This window comes from Enoplosus armatus, chromosome 17, assembly GCF_043641665.1.
Source record: "Enoplosus armatus isolate fEnoArm2 chromosome 17, fEnoArm2.hap1, whole genome shotgun sequence".
Lineage (NCBI taxonomy): Eukaryota > Metazoa > Chordata > Actinopteri > Centrarchiformes > Enoplosidae > Enoplosus > Enoplosus armatus.
In genome coordinates, this window is record NC_092196.1 from 9,993,741 (window position 1) to 10,009,670 (window position 15,930).

The window sequence follows — 15,930 nt, forward strand, 5'->3', positions numbered from 1 at the left end:
ATAACACGGCCTCCTCTTGTGTCTCTTTGAACCCAGGCGTCCTACTTAATGAATGAAACCTTCCAGGGGTCGTCTGTAATGAATGGAACCTGAGCAGGAGAGCTGTAAATAGTCAAAATTTTAAAACCCACACATTTCCTTAATAAAGCAGTCTCGTTTGGGGTTTTACGTGGATTACAGGGACAGTGTTTCCCCTTCTCCCCTGTATTTTATGTCATTAGCGTGGCTGTAAAAGCCTTTTTGAGGAGAAAAAAAGAAAAAGCAAGGTGGTGTTTTTCAACTGATATGAATGATGGAAAGGAGTTGAGTGTTTTCAGTAGCTGACACTGTTGAGATGGGTTGTCTCAATGACAGGGAGAAAACAGACAAATAGGTGTAAATATGCTCCATACACACACACACACAAACACACACACACACACACACACACACACACACACACACACACACACACACACACACACACACACACACACACACACACACACACACACACACACACACACACACAGCTTCGAGTCATAATAGATAAATCAAATTTCTTGTGGGGGTATACTCTATAATAGCATTACAGCACACAACTAGACTACTTGCGTGTTGGTGTGAAAGTGTGTATGCGTGTGCCTTTGCATGCGTTTGTGTTGGAGTGAAGGATGCTATCTGTCAAATGCTATTGGCTGCTGAGGCTGGCAGGTTCTAATCCACTTGTTTCTGCAGTGTGTAGATTAGCACCAGGTTAATGGATAGGCTGCCAATGTGGCGCACACACATCTACACACACTAAATGTAATAGACCCTTTTGGCAATACCACTAAAACAATCAAGGTCCAATAAAAGAAGTAGTTTTATAGAGATACCTTGAACATCCTGGAGGAAACAGACAAAACACAAACAACGACAAGACAGCGACCCAACAGTCAAATCAGTGGATGGAGATGAAATGTCCACTGATGAGGACGTTTCACTCCTGCTCTCTTTTACTTGCCATCAGATGGCGAGAGAGACACGTTCAAAGAACAGAAAAATGTCATGAAGCTCAGTGGCGACCAAATGTTTTGACACATTATGTCAAGATCCTTATCCTTGCATTGTAGCAGCACAAGACCTGGCACATAAATCACACGGAGAGACAAATGGAGAATGACTTTGTGAACACTTGTCCAGTCAAAGCTGCTGAATCTTTAGAAATGCTTTCATGACTATTAAAGCCATTGGTCCGTTGTCATCCTGGAAGCTTTTTCTCTTGTAGCTGTGAAACACACGGTTTGAAAATACCAACAAAGGCATGAATCTAACCTCAGTCTTGTTTGTCCAAGTATATAAACTAAGCAGCTAAACTGGGTTATTTTAGAATAGAATACAAGTCTGATCTTATATTGTTCCTCAATGTATGTATAATACTAGAACTATACTATATACTACAATAAAAGTAGTTATTGTTTATGGATCATCAACTGGTGAGGATACTGGCTTTTTGCCTGGGACATGCAGCTAGTCTCAGTCTTTTAGCATTAAATCATGTATGTAACCACAAGTGCATTTTTAAAACCGTTTACAGTTTTCTCAATTTAAAAAAAAAAAAAGTCAGCTTAATTAGCTAGCTAGCCACAGCTGGTAAAATGTCAACAAATGAGAAGCCTGCTTTTAGGTAGAAAAAAAAAGCAGGCTTGACAGGTGTAGCAGCAATAACTGGGGGGTCAAGAATGGTCAATTGTAAGGCAGGGGTCACTGGTACATGGTGTGGCCACAAGACCTCTAATTATGAGGAATAACACCCTGCTGTTTTTTTTAAATTAAAGTGCTCATGGTGTTTCTGTCACATATGCAGACACATGCAAACCCTGACTCTAACTTAGCCCCTTTCCATTGTCTGCAGAAAATTGGGTATCTAAAAATATCCCTCCTGATATAACAGTCATCGATCAATAACAAGCTCTCCACCCACCTCACACAGAGGAATGGAGCCAACACAGAAATGCTTTTGTTGTCTACTGTGTAGTGGGTGAAAACTTCTCAAACCTCACAGCTGCGTATGGAAACTAAAACAAAACAAAATATTCCATGTCATACACCAGCCCTAACAATATTGAATACATCAGAGCGGAGACAGAGACGGGAACAAAGTGGAGACGAAGTGAAGGCGGGAGGTTCTGTAGAGCAGTGCAGAATGAATTTATAGAGGGACTTTGTGCCAACATTTCTCCTCTAATAAAGAGCACGTTCTCCCTCTGCCCCTCCCTGCAGGCTTAGAGAGGCTGGCTTTATTGGTTCATATCTGACTGACTGCTGCAGCCACAGGGGGAGAGTGTGTGTGTGTGTGTGTGTGTGTGTGTGTGTGTGTGTGTGTGTGTGTGTGTGTGTGTGTGTGTGTGTGTGTGTGTGTGTGTGTGTGTGTGTGTGCGCAGTGGGTGGTCAACATTCACACAATATTAAACCCTCACTATATCAAACCTTTCATACAAAGAGGAGAGAAAAAAGAGACAAGTTGATGGAGAGGGAGCAAAAGCCCCGAGGACAGATGTGCACATGGCAATAAAGGAGTTTACTTTTTCAGTTAATCTTACGGCATCTTTGACATAATAAAAGGGCCAAGGATGTGAAACTGGCTTAGTTTAAGGTTTGGGCTTACTGAATATCTCCTTTAGTATCCCAACTGACTTCCTGCCATGAGATTTGTTTAATTAGGCAGGTATCAGAGGCTTTGTGAAGGGTTTATCATGCCAGTCAACTTGTCTGCTATGACTGACAACCAATGGGGAAATAAAAGGACACACACACACACACACACACACACACACACACACACACACACACACACACCTGTGCTGTGCTGTTTGTGATGTGTTTGTCCTCAGTGTCTCTGTAGACGCCTGATGGCAGGTCTATAACCTGAGTGACAACAAGATGAACAGACAATCAACAGAGACTTGATGTTGAAACTCTGGGGCAGCACCTGGGTTGTTGTCAGTTTTGAGGTCAATAGCTGGAAATTAAATGAGGGTGTTTCTCTGCTCATGGGTTTCATCCTGTGTGTCTGTTTGCCTCTGCGTCTCTTCTTTCCTGCTGTATCCGATTACTAGATAGTGTTTTCCATCAAACTTCCTACCACACTTCCCTTTCCTGCATTCTTCTTTTTCATGCTGATCTACTTTTTCCAATTATCAGCACCTGAGTGGAGGAGGGGCTGTTTCAGTGTAGTATTTGTGCCTCTGTAAGTGCATGCGTGTGTGTAGAGTTCAGTATATGTATGTGTGTACCTCCCTCCTCTGTATCACCACTGAAACTGATGTGCAACCATGGGGAAAATTAATTTCTTGTTACGTGAATCTCCTCTCCAACCTGCTGTCTACCTCCCTACCTGCCTGTGTCCAGTAGCTTCTATCTTAGCTACATGTACATACAAAACACACTGTTTCTCCTCGCTCCATTTATCAACAACCTTTCCGCTTTCTGGATTGCAAATTTGCTATCCTTAACCTCCATTACTATTCACCTGCAGTCTCACCTGGCTGCATACATCAAACTGGCTTTAAGAACTCTCTCAGAGAGCCGGCTGACTTGATTCGCCCTATCTCTGATGAAATTTGCAGGCTGTCGGGAGACTTGAGCAGGGAAGTCAAACACCAATCTGGCAAGCGTGTCCTTTCTACAGGAGCACATTTAGGATTTTCCCTCAGGCACACACACACACTGATTGGATCTTTTGGTGTGCAGTGAGTCCTGCATGCAGATGATATACACAAACACACACACACTCACAACAGATGAGCTCACCAAAGACAAGCCGGGCCTTTCCTAGCTGCATTCACTCCTACAAATTCCTAAACTTCCATGATTTTCTTTTCAACAAATCACTTTTAGGATTTAAATCCAACAAAAGCTAATAAAGCTTTCTCAAAGCTGCTCAGTTAATTTTAGCACTGTGATCCACTCATGATCCTGGCATGGTTTTGTTAGATAATTGCTAGTATCAGTTTAAAAGTACACCTAATATCCTGCATAGTGAAAAAAACAAAAAAATGATTCAGTGTAAAAATACACTGTAATGAACACAGCTGGACTTGAGCAGCGTATTGATTGGGAGTCCTCAGTGCAGGAACTATCCATCGACACAATTATGGGAAGTATTGAGTTTCCCACTTCACCACAGGGACTTTGTCTTTGTCTGTTAACAGAAAGGAAATTCCCCAGTAAGACGCACACATACACGCCGGTCTCCCCCTCCATCTCTTCTCTCCATCCGTCTATCCAACTGAATCTCTCTTTTTTAATTTCTCATCTCCTCATACTGTGTCCATATGTTGTCCCCCTCCTCTTTCCCCAACCCTTCCTTTCTTCACATCCACTCTTCTCTCTTTTGCTCTGTTCATCCCAAACTCACTCCCATCCATCAACTCTGGTGGCACTGTGCCATGAGCAGATCTCAACCTCCCATCCTCCACCTTCACCCATCTTACCAACTGTTTCTCATGCAAACAGCTTTTGATTGAAAAAACAATTAGCTTAATTCTTGCCTGCGTAGTTCAGTGAGTTGACCATGACACGAGACCCAAATGCTCCAAATGGGTCACCTATACTAAAATGACTCCTTATAATACAAATTGCTTTGGATTCAAGTGTTCACCACATTCAGAGTCGAGGGCAGCAGAAGAGACGAAGATTCAAAAAAGCCTACAGATTCACAGGCAGGTAAACATTATATACATTCTATGCATAAGCAGGCACAGTTACAAAGTATGCACATACATATATTCACACGCTTGCTCGCATTCATTTCCATAACAGCAGCATAATCACTGACATACATCTGCGACTAGTTTAATTACTCACAGTAATTAGCCAGAGGCAGGAGCTACCAACGATGCTCTTCTCTCTCTTCCTCTGTCTGGATCTTTCTCTCTGAAGTGCTTTCTAGCTGTGTGTATGTCAACCAGCATGCCACTGTTTTATATAGAGCAGCACATTTCTGCATTCTTATATTATGACCAGCAACTGGCATCACTTAGACCGCTTGAAGAGTTTATTCCCATAACAAAGTGACCCTTTGAACCGCATATCTACCCTTTTTTAAATCCCCTCCCAAACCCCCCCCACCCCAGCCGTGATTTCTTTGTTTTTCAAATCCCCACCCACACAGTGTTTTGGGATTTTTTTCTTCCAAACCCACGTCACTTCGATCCAAGCAAACCCGTTTCCTCCCTCTCTGTTCAGTCAGCTAATTGAATTTGCAGCTGACTTTTAATTAACAGCAAAGCTAATTTGCATAAAGCCGGATCATTTGCATATGGTCGGCAGCCCCTCCCCCCCGACATGTCTGAGTGCCTGGCACAGAGCCAAGGGCAGGGGTGGAAACTGACATCGAAGGGAGAAATAAGGCAGGAGGAAGGGACGGATGGAGGAGGAGAAGGTGAGGTATCTGCCAACAAAGGAGAAGAGAAACAACAGATGGGGGAAGGAGGAGACAAATGGGGGCAAACAACAACTCATGCCATGAGATGGGGGAGTAAGCGAGGTAGACTTGCACACACACAGTTACATAAATGCACATACACACAAAAAAACAAATGTATGCAAAACATGATCACCCATGCGCATGCACACACACAAGGCATCACACTGGCACAAATATCTCCACAGATTTTGCAATCAAGTTAGCTAATTAATAAATCAAAGTGAAAAAAATGGCGTGGTGCATGCTAAATAGTCATACTCATCTTACAAACAGGTGTTAATTGGTGGCACGTCAGATCTATGCAGATGAGCTATGCGGACTCGATAACAAGATATGGCAATGAGGGGCAACATATTTGTCGACTAACACCTAGGCAGCTTCATATAGACGGACGTTGCAAGAAAGCAACTCATGTTAGTGTTGAAAACAGCAAAGTTCACATATTAAAGACTAAACTCAGCTTCTAGTTTAGCATTAGATATATCACTTCCAAGCACTCCCTGCCCCCAAATACACTGATGCACTACTGTAACCACCTCTTGCATATTCATGCAGTCACACATTAACCAGGATGAGTGTTCGCTCTGCTCTGATAGGTCCCATCCATCACACTGTGCCACGTCTAACCAATAAGCATGTCCCTATCTATTAATATTTATCCCATAATGCCTAGTAGAGTGGTCTGTCTGTCTGTCTATCTAGCAATATTGTGTGAGGGTGGATGATACACTTGAATCTGAAGTGCAATCTGGCAGCAGAGTGGCAAAGCTGTTAAGGTGTCACCAAGCATTAAAACAACTGGCATGGTGCAATCTGGAGCATGTGCACAAGTCGATATAGTCAGAGTGTAAAACTTAATATGCATTCAAGCAGACACACAGTATCGCCACAATCTGCATAACATTAAAACACAAAATACAACTACAACTCCACATGTGCTTGTACACAAACAGCCTGTAAGCAAACACTGTGCCAGCCAACGCAGGTTCTTTCTCTGTCTGAGTCGCCCGACTTCATTAGTATCCAGAAAGAATGCAGCTCATTAATGAATGTCATTAAGGCAGGCGGTGAAGCGCTGGGTGGCTGCCAACAGGACGACTGCTGGGTGGCATGTAGGGAGAGGACGAAACACGGCCAGCAGCGAGTAGAGATGCAGCTGCTTCTCTCCCGGTTGTTCCCCGGGGAGATGGAGGAAGTTGGAGAAAAGGAGTATGAGAATGTGGGGGTTTGAACTTGTGAGTTGAGGGTATGCTTGAGGCTCGGGGGCCGTGGGTGTTGCAGGCGTGTCTTGTCAATACTGCGGAAGATGGGGCACGGCAGACGGCCATTTTAAAGAGCGATGCAGCAAATCGCCATTTTGAAGAGCTCTGCATGGGGAAAATGGGAATTGAACATCTAATCCCTGGTTCAATTTTGGCACTCGAGAGGCTGATTGATGACTTGTCAGGTCACATGACAGCGTGAACTTTGTGACAGTTTGACCTCAGATCAGCAACCCGTACCACTCAGTTTCTCTCACGTTCACATGAAAAGACAAAGAGCATTTAGCTTTGACACCACCACGTCACTTTGTTTTTCATCCCAAAACTTATCAGTCAGTGCTGTATGTTTCCAGCACACAGACTGAGAAATATCCGACTGCTGTAGTTTGTTTTGAGCTTTATCTTAAATAATGAAAAAAGTGTACATTCAAAATGTCAACTTCCTGGGAACTAAGAGAAATACCTCCAGTTTGGTCTATATATCTATATATTTCTATTAAATCCCCCATTGAGTTAACTCCATAAACATATATCACTACAGTTGTAGCCATTTCTACTCCAAACCAGTTTGTTAGCTCTGTCTACATTATGCTGCTCCAGTACCTCAAGACGCTGACGTCTGCACATCCTCACACTGATCCAAGGCCTTGTCTGGAGCTCAGGACTCGTCTTCTCCAATCTCTCTTACTAAAAGGAAGAAAACACTCGCTTGTGCATTCAAGTAATTAGTGCTAATCAGCCATGCACTGACCTAGCAGGCGGCCATATTGATTTCAGAGGCTAATCAAGGAAAAGCTTAATGGCATGGCAATTAAAGTGCTCCAGTATGTGAATTACAGCTGCGATTAAATGCTATGGGGATCTAGTTTAGTAGAAAATGATCCTGAGTGTGGTGTTCCACAGTGAATACAGTCAGAGGATATGAGCTGATGAATTCATGCAGTCTGGTTGTTCATCTTAAGCTCCTCTGCGGGCTGGATCTGTAAGATGTATTGATGGGGGAAAAACAGTGTATACAGCAGTTTTAAAAAAGGAAAATGTACAGTATTACAAAAAGCAAACATCAAATAAAGTATATATTTACAACTTTAATCTTTATTTCTTTAAAATAAGATAAAGGAAAATTTGTTATTATCAATAATACAAGTACAAAAAATGCATCACAGAAGAATATACAGGACAGAGCATGACAGTGACAGCTTAGGGAATTATATATGGTTCAAACAGATAAAGATCCTTGGTATATTATGGAAAATAGAAGAAAATGTCAGCTGGTCAATGGAAGACTTTTAAGATAAACAAGGGAAAAGGATTAAAAATGTCTAAATGTAGTCAACTTGGCACCAACAAACCTGCTCTCTTTCCAGTTTCAGCCAAAATGCTAGCAAACATTCTCCAATAAATAAGGCACTATGATGGGCCCAAAAGCAGGAAAAGTGTGTGTGTGTGTGTGTGTGTGAGACAGAGAGAATAATCTGAATAAGTGGACCAAAACTGATGACAAACTTTCACATTTTATATCGTGCATAAATACTTATTCATCTTAAATCACTCTTAAAATATTTCTATTAATAAACAATGACATTTATTACCGGGACATCCATATTCAACATTAACGTTTAACAAACAGTTAAAGCAAAACACAGCCTGTGACAAAAAAAAGATAAAATCAAACATATGATGTGCTATTTGATAACCTTTTTTGTTTAAGTATGGGGAAGAGAGCTGAATGACGCTGCATCAGACAGACAGACAGACAGACAGACAGACAGACAGACTGGTATGACTGTATGCGTGTCACATGCTGGCAAAGTGCTGCCCATGCTGGTCAATGTCAGACTATGTAGTGATCACGAGCAATAATTAATATCATCACTTCCCACATATGTTGATAGGCTGTTTGCATAAAGACAGAAAACTGTGCTTCTGTTACAGCATGAATTCTTATAAGCACTGCTAAAAAACATAAAACTTGAAAAATGTAAAAGTGGACGAGATTAACATGTTACTGATTAAGGCAATTCTGAACCTGAAAGATATGAAGCGTCAGTTCGTTTTGTTTGGCACCACAAGTGAAAACCACAAAGGTTAACTGGAAGATCTGGAAGCAGGTAAAAATAAAGCTGCAGCGCATTACAAAGAATCAAACTTCTCTTCACTCTCTGTCATCGATAGTGAGAGGATAGTGTTTGTTAATGAGGCAATAAACTGACATGAACAGTCCATTCAACTGCCGAAAGTCATTGAAAATAAAGTCCCTCTGGCAGGCTTTTAAGTTTCTATCCCACCTGTGAGATAAAGATGGATGGAGTGGAGGGCTGGAGTGGTGGGAAGACTGTCAATGAAGGTCAAAGTCTCTTAGCAAATGAATGACACCCAGTTAAGGTCAACTGCAGTGAGACAGGTGGTGTCTACATCTCGTGGGCGGCAAGATGATGTTCTGGGATACCGTTGGCATGAGCCACAACTGAGTTATTCTCATTGAGGCGCCTCACGCGATACATTTCATAGTGGATGCTGCTGGTGATGTCCTTAATGTTCTGCATATGGGTCCTGAAAGAAACACACACATATGTATATATATATATATATATAGCCATAAGAGACAAGTGGAAGAGATGGACAGACCTGCACACTTTACAATCATTTCTAAAGTCCCACTCTACTCAAAAATGTGTTTTGCTGATCCAGCAGTTAAGTTTTGAATTATAAAAATATTTGCATATTCAATTGGATTTTGGATTCTTTAATGGGTTGGAAGAACAGAAGCAATTTTTAAGAACTTTTAACTTGGTAATGTAACTTTATTTGTTAAATAACCATATCCAATGCAAATTGTTATACAAAGCAGAGCATTTTTATGTCAAAAAACATGTTTGGAGGGGCTCCTTAAACACACACTGACGCAGTGCCTCAAGGCTGCATGAAAACAGACAGTATTTACATACTTAGATGAGACATACTCAAAAATCCCTCACCTGATGAGAAGATCCCGTAAATAAGCAAACTCACAGTGGGCTATATTCTCAACTAAAGGGGAAAGAGAAGTTAAGAGTTATCAGAAATAGTTGAAAGTGAGATAAAACAGGCAACAGTGTGTGTGACTGGCAAAAAAAAAGCACCAAAAGACAGTGTGACAGCTGTGAGCCATGATGCTATAACAGTCCGCTAGGTGGAGTCAGTGATCTCATGGTGATGTCCCTACAGACACAGAGATACTGTTTGTCATCTCAACACTCAGACGCCACTCGCCCAATGCAGATCTCTGTTACCAACTTCATCTACATAGAGTCCTTCCGAAGAGATAAGACTACCTGCGCAAAGGATTCCTGCCAGACGTGTGTGTGTGTGTGTGTGTGTGCGTGTCACAGCACACTCTGCAGGAAATTAAACTTCCTTTTTGAAACACTTGATAGAGGGGTGGTGCCTCCTGTCTGGAGTGGATAACATAATTAAATATTGAAAGACGAATCCTGCAGTAAGAATAGATGTTAACACAACACAACACTGTAGTGATACACTATTGGCCAACTGATAAACTGAATAAGTTTAACTATTAAAAACAAAACAAAAAATAACCACAGACAAGTAACTATTAATCTATTCGGTTCAAGTTTTTTCACTAGATTTTACAAATTGGAGGAAAAAACAACTATACCTATAAAGTTTTCCTCTCCTCAACATAATTTATTTCCTATGTGAGCATCCACAGTGTATCCCTTGTGATAAAAAGGGGGTGTGATCACAGATCAGGCCTCTTCAGACAGACAGTGTCTGCTGCAGGCCAGAGCCAACTGCATGGCACACGACACCAGTCTGAAAACTGAATGGAGCATTGTTATATTGACTGACTGGCTCAGTGAGGTCTTTATCCATCTCCCTTTTGTCTTTTCTTCTTAAAACCATTTCCAGGCTAGTTATGTGCATACCGAGAGATTCTGTCTTGAAAATGTCTTTCAAAACAAATTTAAATAGGAGAACAAAAAAGGAGACAACAGGCACTGAAGTGGTAGGAAAGAAGAAGAGAGAGTTGTACCTTCAATGGTTCCCCACTTGGTCTTCCTCCCCAACAGCCTCCTGCCATTGACCTGGTACTCCTGGTCGCTGCCCACCACAGCAAATGGGATCATCTCCTGCTCACAAGTTAAAGGCCAACAGACAATGGACTCAGAAATTATTCAAGTTAAGTACATTAAGAATTACTCTGAATGGATTAAGGATGACAGTGCTCTGTGGAAAGGCATGTCTGAGCATAAATGAGGATAACAGAGTCCTAGTACGTCTATCAGTTGGGTGCTTTGAAATTATGCCCTCACCCTGATCTTCTCGTTGATCATTCTGTCCTCGGCATCCTCATCAAATTCTTTCTGAGGGTATACGTCAATCCCGTTGGCTCGCAGCTCTTCCCTGATCTAGTGAGAGCACGTTCAAACATAAAGAGAAACACAACAAACTTTTAACCCGCTACAGTTTTGAAAGGATACAAACTAAGGCCTTTAATTGCAGGAGTAATTAGGCAGACGTGCTTGATGCAGTCTTGAGAGACATCAAACAAATGTACCTAAATCTGCACAAAGTACAGATTAAAGGTGGTATTAACACTAATCTGCCTTCTAATCTACTCCAAAAGTTTGGGCTTAGTAGTTAATCGCTGTCTGTATACAAACAAAAGAGAAAGCCTCACAGGATAGATGCCTATGGATAAACCTGTGCACACACTAAGTGTACCATGCACATATACAAACACACACACACACACACACACACACACACACACACACACACACACAAGCATGCACACATAAACCAGGGTTTAGCCTCCTCATTGCTAATGAGAGGCGGGGAAATCCTTAGATCCTTGAAGACGCTGCCAATAAAAACATACAAATGAACGGCTGCAGCCTTATAAACTGTGCAGAGGAAGTGTAGAAAGTAAAGAGTGGGGAAGAAAGAGAGAGATGCTCTAGAGCTCTAGCTGGAATGTAGAGAGTAAAAGAAAGAAGCACCAAAGACAACCACAGGAACGTATTCTATCTCCGGTTAGTGCACCACAAACATGAAAAAATGCAAGCATGGAGAGGGAGACAAAAAGAGGATGTTTTTAGATTATAGATATGATAGGAGAAAAGGGAGAAATTTGATATTAAAGAGTACAGAAATCTATTAGCCAGAAAGATTCTTACCTTCTTTTTAAAGAAGTCCCTCTCCTCCAGGGTGAGTGTGTCCGCCTTGGCAATGACTGGGACAATGTTGACCACCTTACTGAGACGTCTCATGAATTCTACATCAAGAGGCCGCAGACTGAGAAGGAAAGACACAACATAAGAGAACAAGGGAGAGAGGGAGGGGGAGGGAGAGAGAGAGAGAGAGTGAGAAAGAAGGGAAGCAGACATTAGATGTGAAAGCATGAACGTGAAACTGAATTAAATATGTAACACAAACCTCTTCCACCAGAGGGCAGATGTTCCTAACAATTCTCCCAGATGGAGAACTACTGCACCTACTAACTTGTACCCTGACCTAATCCTACTAGACAATGTGTGTGAACAGCTGCTTGATGAGGTTGAAAGGATTTGTGGTTGGTTTGAGGCGCTCAGACCTTCCCGCAGTTTGACATAAGCATCTACATGTGGTTACGGCAGTGGATTCTGGCCTGGCTAACGACACTTCAACAAAGACTGGCCATTGTCAACAAGGAGTCTCATGCACTCATGCAAGAGTAAAAGTGCAAAATTGATTGCATGCTCCCAGACACCCACACAGACTCTCTGTCTCTCTCTCTCTCTCGTCCTTCCCTCCTCTCTCCCATTAGACTTTTTAAGGCAATCCCTGAGCAGCTGCTGGCCAACCCATGTGACATCTGCAGTGTTGGATCAACATGAAACGTTGCTGGATGGGGCACAGAGACAGGGGGCCATTTCGCACCAGCCCCCTGTCTGAGAAAAGATAGGCCATGACAGAAAAATTAATAGATGAGCAGCACTTGAACGGCGCTCTATGGTCAACTGTGTGTCTTTGTGTGCTCAAACAAGGCCGACAATCCACAGCTGCTTTCAACATTTTCCCAAGACAGGCCGCTGCACTCAAGTTACACAAATGCAAAAGCTATAAAACGCGCAGTGAACCTATCACTTCATGGACACAAGAGACTGCTGTGTGAACCCTCCCCCTAATTTCTTCTGCTAGTACACCCCAACCCCCTAAGCTCCAAACAGTGAGGGGCTGAAGCAACAGAGTTTGGAGAGGGACGGTAGTTTATGCAGTTCGATCAGAGCCAGATGTGTGTGTCTGTAAGAGATCCAGGGAGAGAAACTTGGGACATTGTGCTGCTTCAGGGCCTGGCGAGAGCAGCACATCTTTCCAGTGTGTGTGTGTGTGTGGGAGGGGGGGCGGTGGACTTGTTCTGGGATATGTTGCATCGTGCTGAGCGGAAATGTGTGGGGACGTGTGTGTTTTCAATATGGAAGGGTAAGAAAGCAGAGAGATGTTTCACATTGCTTCACACTGAAAAGCTTAGAGGAAGAACAAAGGGATTCTGTATGAATATATGATCTGTTAGTAACATGATCATGCTTGTCACCCAAAGGCAAGTCAGGTCAAGTATATAAGATAATCAAAGTCACCATTTGGTCATCACTTTGATAATAAATTCAGAAAAAATTTTTTTTCAGGCTTTCTCAGCTCTGCATGTTTTTCATGCACCTCAAGTGTCTGCTCTCGTGTCTATATTTAACCATGTTTCAATGTGTCCTTACCAGTGTCCGGTCGGGGGGATGAAGTATATGCAGCAGTGGACTCTGGAGTCTGGAATCCTTTTCTTCCTGTTGATGTTGATCTCTTCCTGCAGGTACGCCTCATACTGGTCATTAATGAACTTCATGATGGGCTGCCAGCTAAACCATGGCAGGGATGGATTGAGGGAATGATGAGGGAGGAGTGGAAAGGGAAGAGATGGACAGATAAAAAGAGGAAGGCGGGAATCAACACAGAGGTGGAAAAGGGAGAGAAGAAGTAGATGGGTAAAAGGAGGAAGTGAAGAGGGTTTCACAGAGAGTGTGACAAACAGTGAGAGGACAAAGATAAGGATATAGACAGAGCAGGAAAAGTAAGTACAAAGGAGAGAGGCATCTGATTAGACACAATGTAAATCTCACTGTTTATATAGTCAAAGCAATGATGGCAGAATTGTATTGTACCAGTTCTCGTTGTTGATCTGGTCTCCAAAGCCTGGTGTGTCAATGACTGTTAGCTTCATTCTCACTCCCTTCTCCTCAATGTCTGCACACAAAGAAACACACACAAGGTATTCAGAAACTGATGAGGGGGTAATTGTTAATACATTTGAGAACATTTTCAAAACAGCTGCTAAATTTGAAACTGGGCTGGTTTTGTGAGGCTAAGAATACAGTATATTCAGAGATTGTTTCAGACATGATGACGATTATGGAGAATTACAATTAAAGAAAAGAAGGAAGAAAAGCATAGAAGAAAAAGGTATTGTAAATTAAAGTACTGTAAATATAAATGAGTGACCAGAAAAGCAGTGTGTAAGACTTTGCCTTGGCTGACTAACAGAAAAGTTTAAATACAAATGGGAGGAGAAGAAAAACAAAGTAGCAGAGTATGAGATGAGTGTATTTTGGCTGACAGACGTGCAGACACAAACGGACAGAAAACAGCCAAGAGGAAGGGGTGCAGAGGAGAGTCGAGGGGTTCAAGGGGGCCATACCATGACTGATGGACTTTATTTCGATTGTTTTGGGGATCTTCTCCTGGGTCATAGCCAGCGCTGACTTACGGCTGACTTTAGACTTGAACAGCGTGTTCATCAGAGTAGACTTTCCCAGGCCACTTTGTCCTGTAAGCAAAAACACAGTCAGAGGTAGACAGTGAGAAACACACACACACATACACACACACCTACACACACCTACGCACACACACACCTCAAGACAGTTCCATGACAGTTTAAAACTCAGGATGACTCCAGGCTGTCAGTTGCTGGGCTGAAGCAGTGACATGCTGCAGGTGTCTGTCTGCACAAACACTGCCAGAAAAGCCATTGGTAAGCATGACTGCAACCCAAACACACCATCAACAAGATAGATTGGACCCATATAGACCTGTTTTTTTCCTAAAACAGTCAGGAGTGACCAGAAATAGAGAATCCTCTGTACATTGTAACTGCATCAGAAATGAGATGGCTTCCTTTTAAACTTTTAAACTATATGATTACATGAACGGTTGCCGTTTTCTTGTAAGAACATGATAATACAGTGAGTCTTGAAGTTCATGTAGCAGTTGAATGATAAAATGCTCTCCACCTAGTTAAGTTGGACTGTGAGTCATTATTAACGGTCTCCGTCTATGTGGATGGGAGCATCTGTGACCCCTGCACATCATGCTAACATCACCAAAGGTTAATAAAGAGGAGTTTGGAGGCGCCCACTAGGCAGCGAACATTCACTTCAACTTCAGGTCAAGTCAACATCGAGACCTTAAGTGATTTATAAAGAAGCACACTCAAACACAGTCGCATGTACAAGCAGTCTGTAGCACGCGCCACACGCATACATGGATCTATACGACCAGTGCGGAAGGCCACAGCTGCGGATTTGAATGGATAAAATGTGTACTTAAGTGGGAAGTTTAAGAACTGATCATCACTACGTGCTAAATTTGCATTTTATAAACTGTAAATCTTTGGCAGCATTGATGCCACAGCCTCCAGACTTTCTGTAGCAGCTGTATTTCCCAACGTTCTCCCACTAACAACCATCGCAACAGTAATGTGGTGCCAAAGTCCCAGGCTTGATTATGTGGCACTGATTCTGTTTAAAACTGTAATGAATTAAATCTGGTCACAAGACAAAATTATTAAAGACAAACAGACAAAATATCTTCATAATATTGAAAATTCTTCTTCCATCTTTTACACCCAATTCTGCCCAATAAGAAAGGAAAAAGGGACTCGACCTGCTCTGAGTAGATTGCTTTCACTGTTTGTCATCATGCAACTACAGAACTTAGTCATCTATATATCAAATCTCTGAAGACCTCCATGAAATGGACCATAAAGATGACAACCCACACAACCAATTTTAAGCACCATTCCTTCTTGCACTGCTCTATTTTTTGTGGTGGAATATAATTTCACCTGAATGCAAAAACTACATGGAAACCAAGTTTGTTTAGTTGTGTTTACCATTGCCTCCG

The 15,930-nt window shown here is 42.2% G+C and overlaps 1 protein-coding gene across 5 annotated transcripts in view; it reads right to left on the reverse strand.

Moving 5' to 3' along the window:
- Positions 1-7,855: 7,855 nt before the first annotated feature.
- Positions 7,856-15,930, reverse strand: part of septin9a (septin 9a) — a 62,056-nt gene continuing 53,981 nt past the window's right edge. For 4 of the 5 annotated variants that reach the window (XM_070922700.1, XM_070922703.1, XM_070922702.1 and 1 more), the window contains 8 exons: positions 14,444-14,572; positions 13,911-13,992; positions 13,470-13,607; positions 11,898-12,015; positions 11,031-11,126; positions 10,751-10,847; positions 9,693-9,744; positions 7,856-9,267 (listed from right to left, as the gene is read on the reverse strand). In XM_070922700.1, the coding sequence (XP_070778801.1) occupies positions 9,126-9,267; positions 9,693-9,744; positions 10,751-10,847; positions 11,031-11,126; positions 11,898-12,015; positions 13,470-13,607; positions 13,911-13,992; positions 14,444-14,572 (854 nt within the window). In that variant the 3' untranslated portion in view covers positions 7,856-9,125. Of the gene's footprint in view, positions 9,268-9,692; positions 9,745-10,750; positions 10,851-11,030; positions 11,127-11,897; positions 12,016-13,469; positions 13,608-13,910; positions 13,993-14,443; positions 14,573-15,930 lie in introns of all 5 variants that reach the window. The other variant, XM_070922701.1, reaches the window with a different exon arrangement.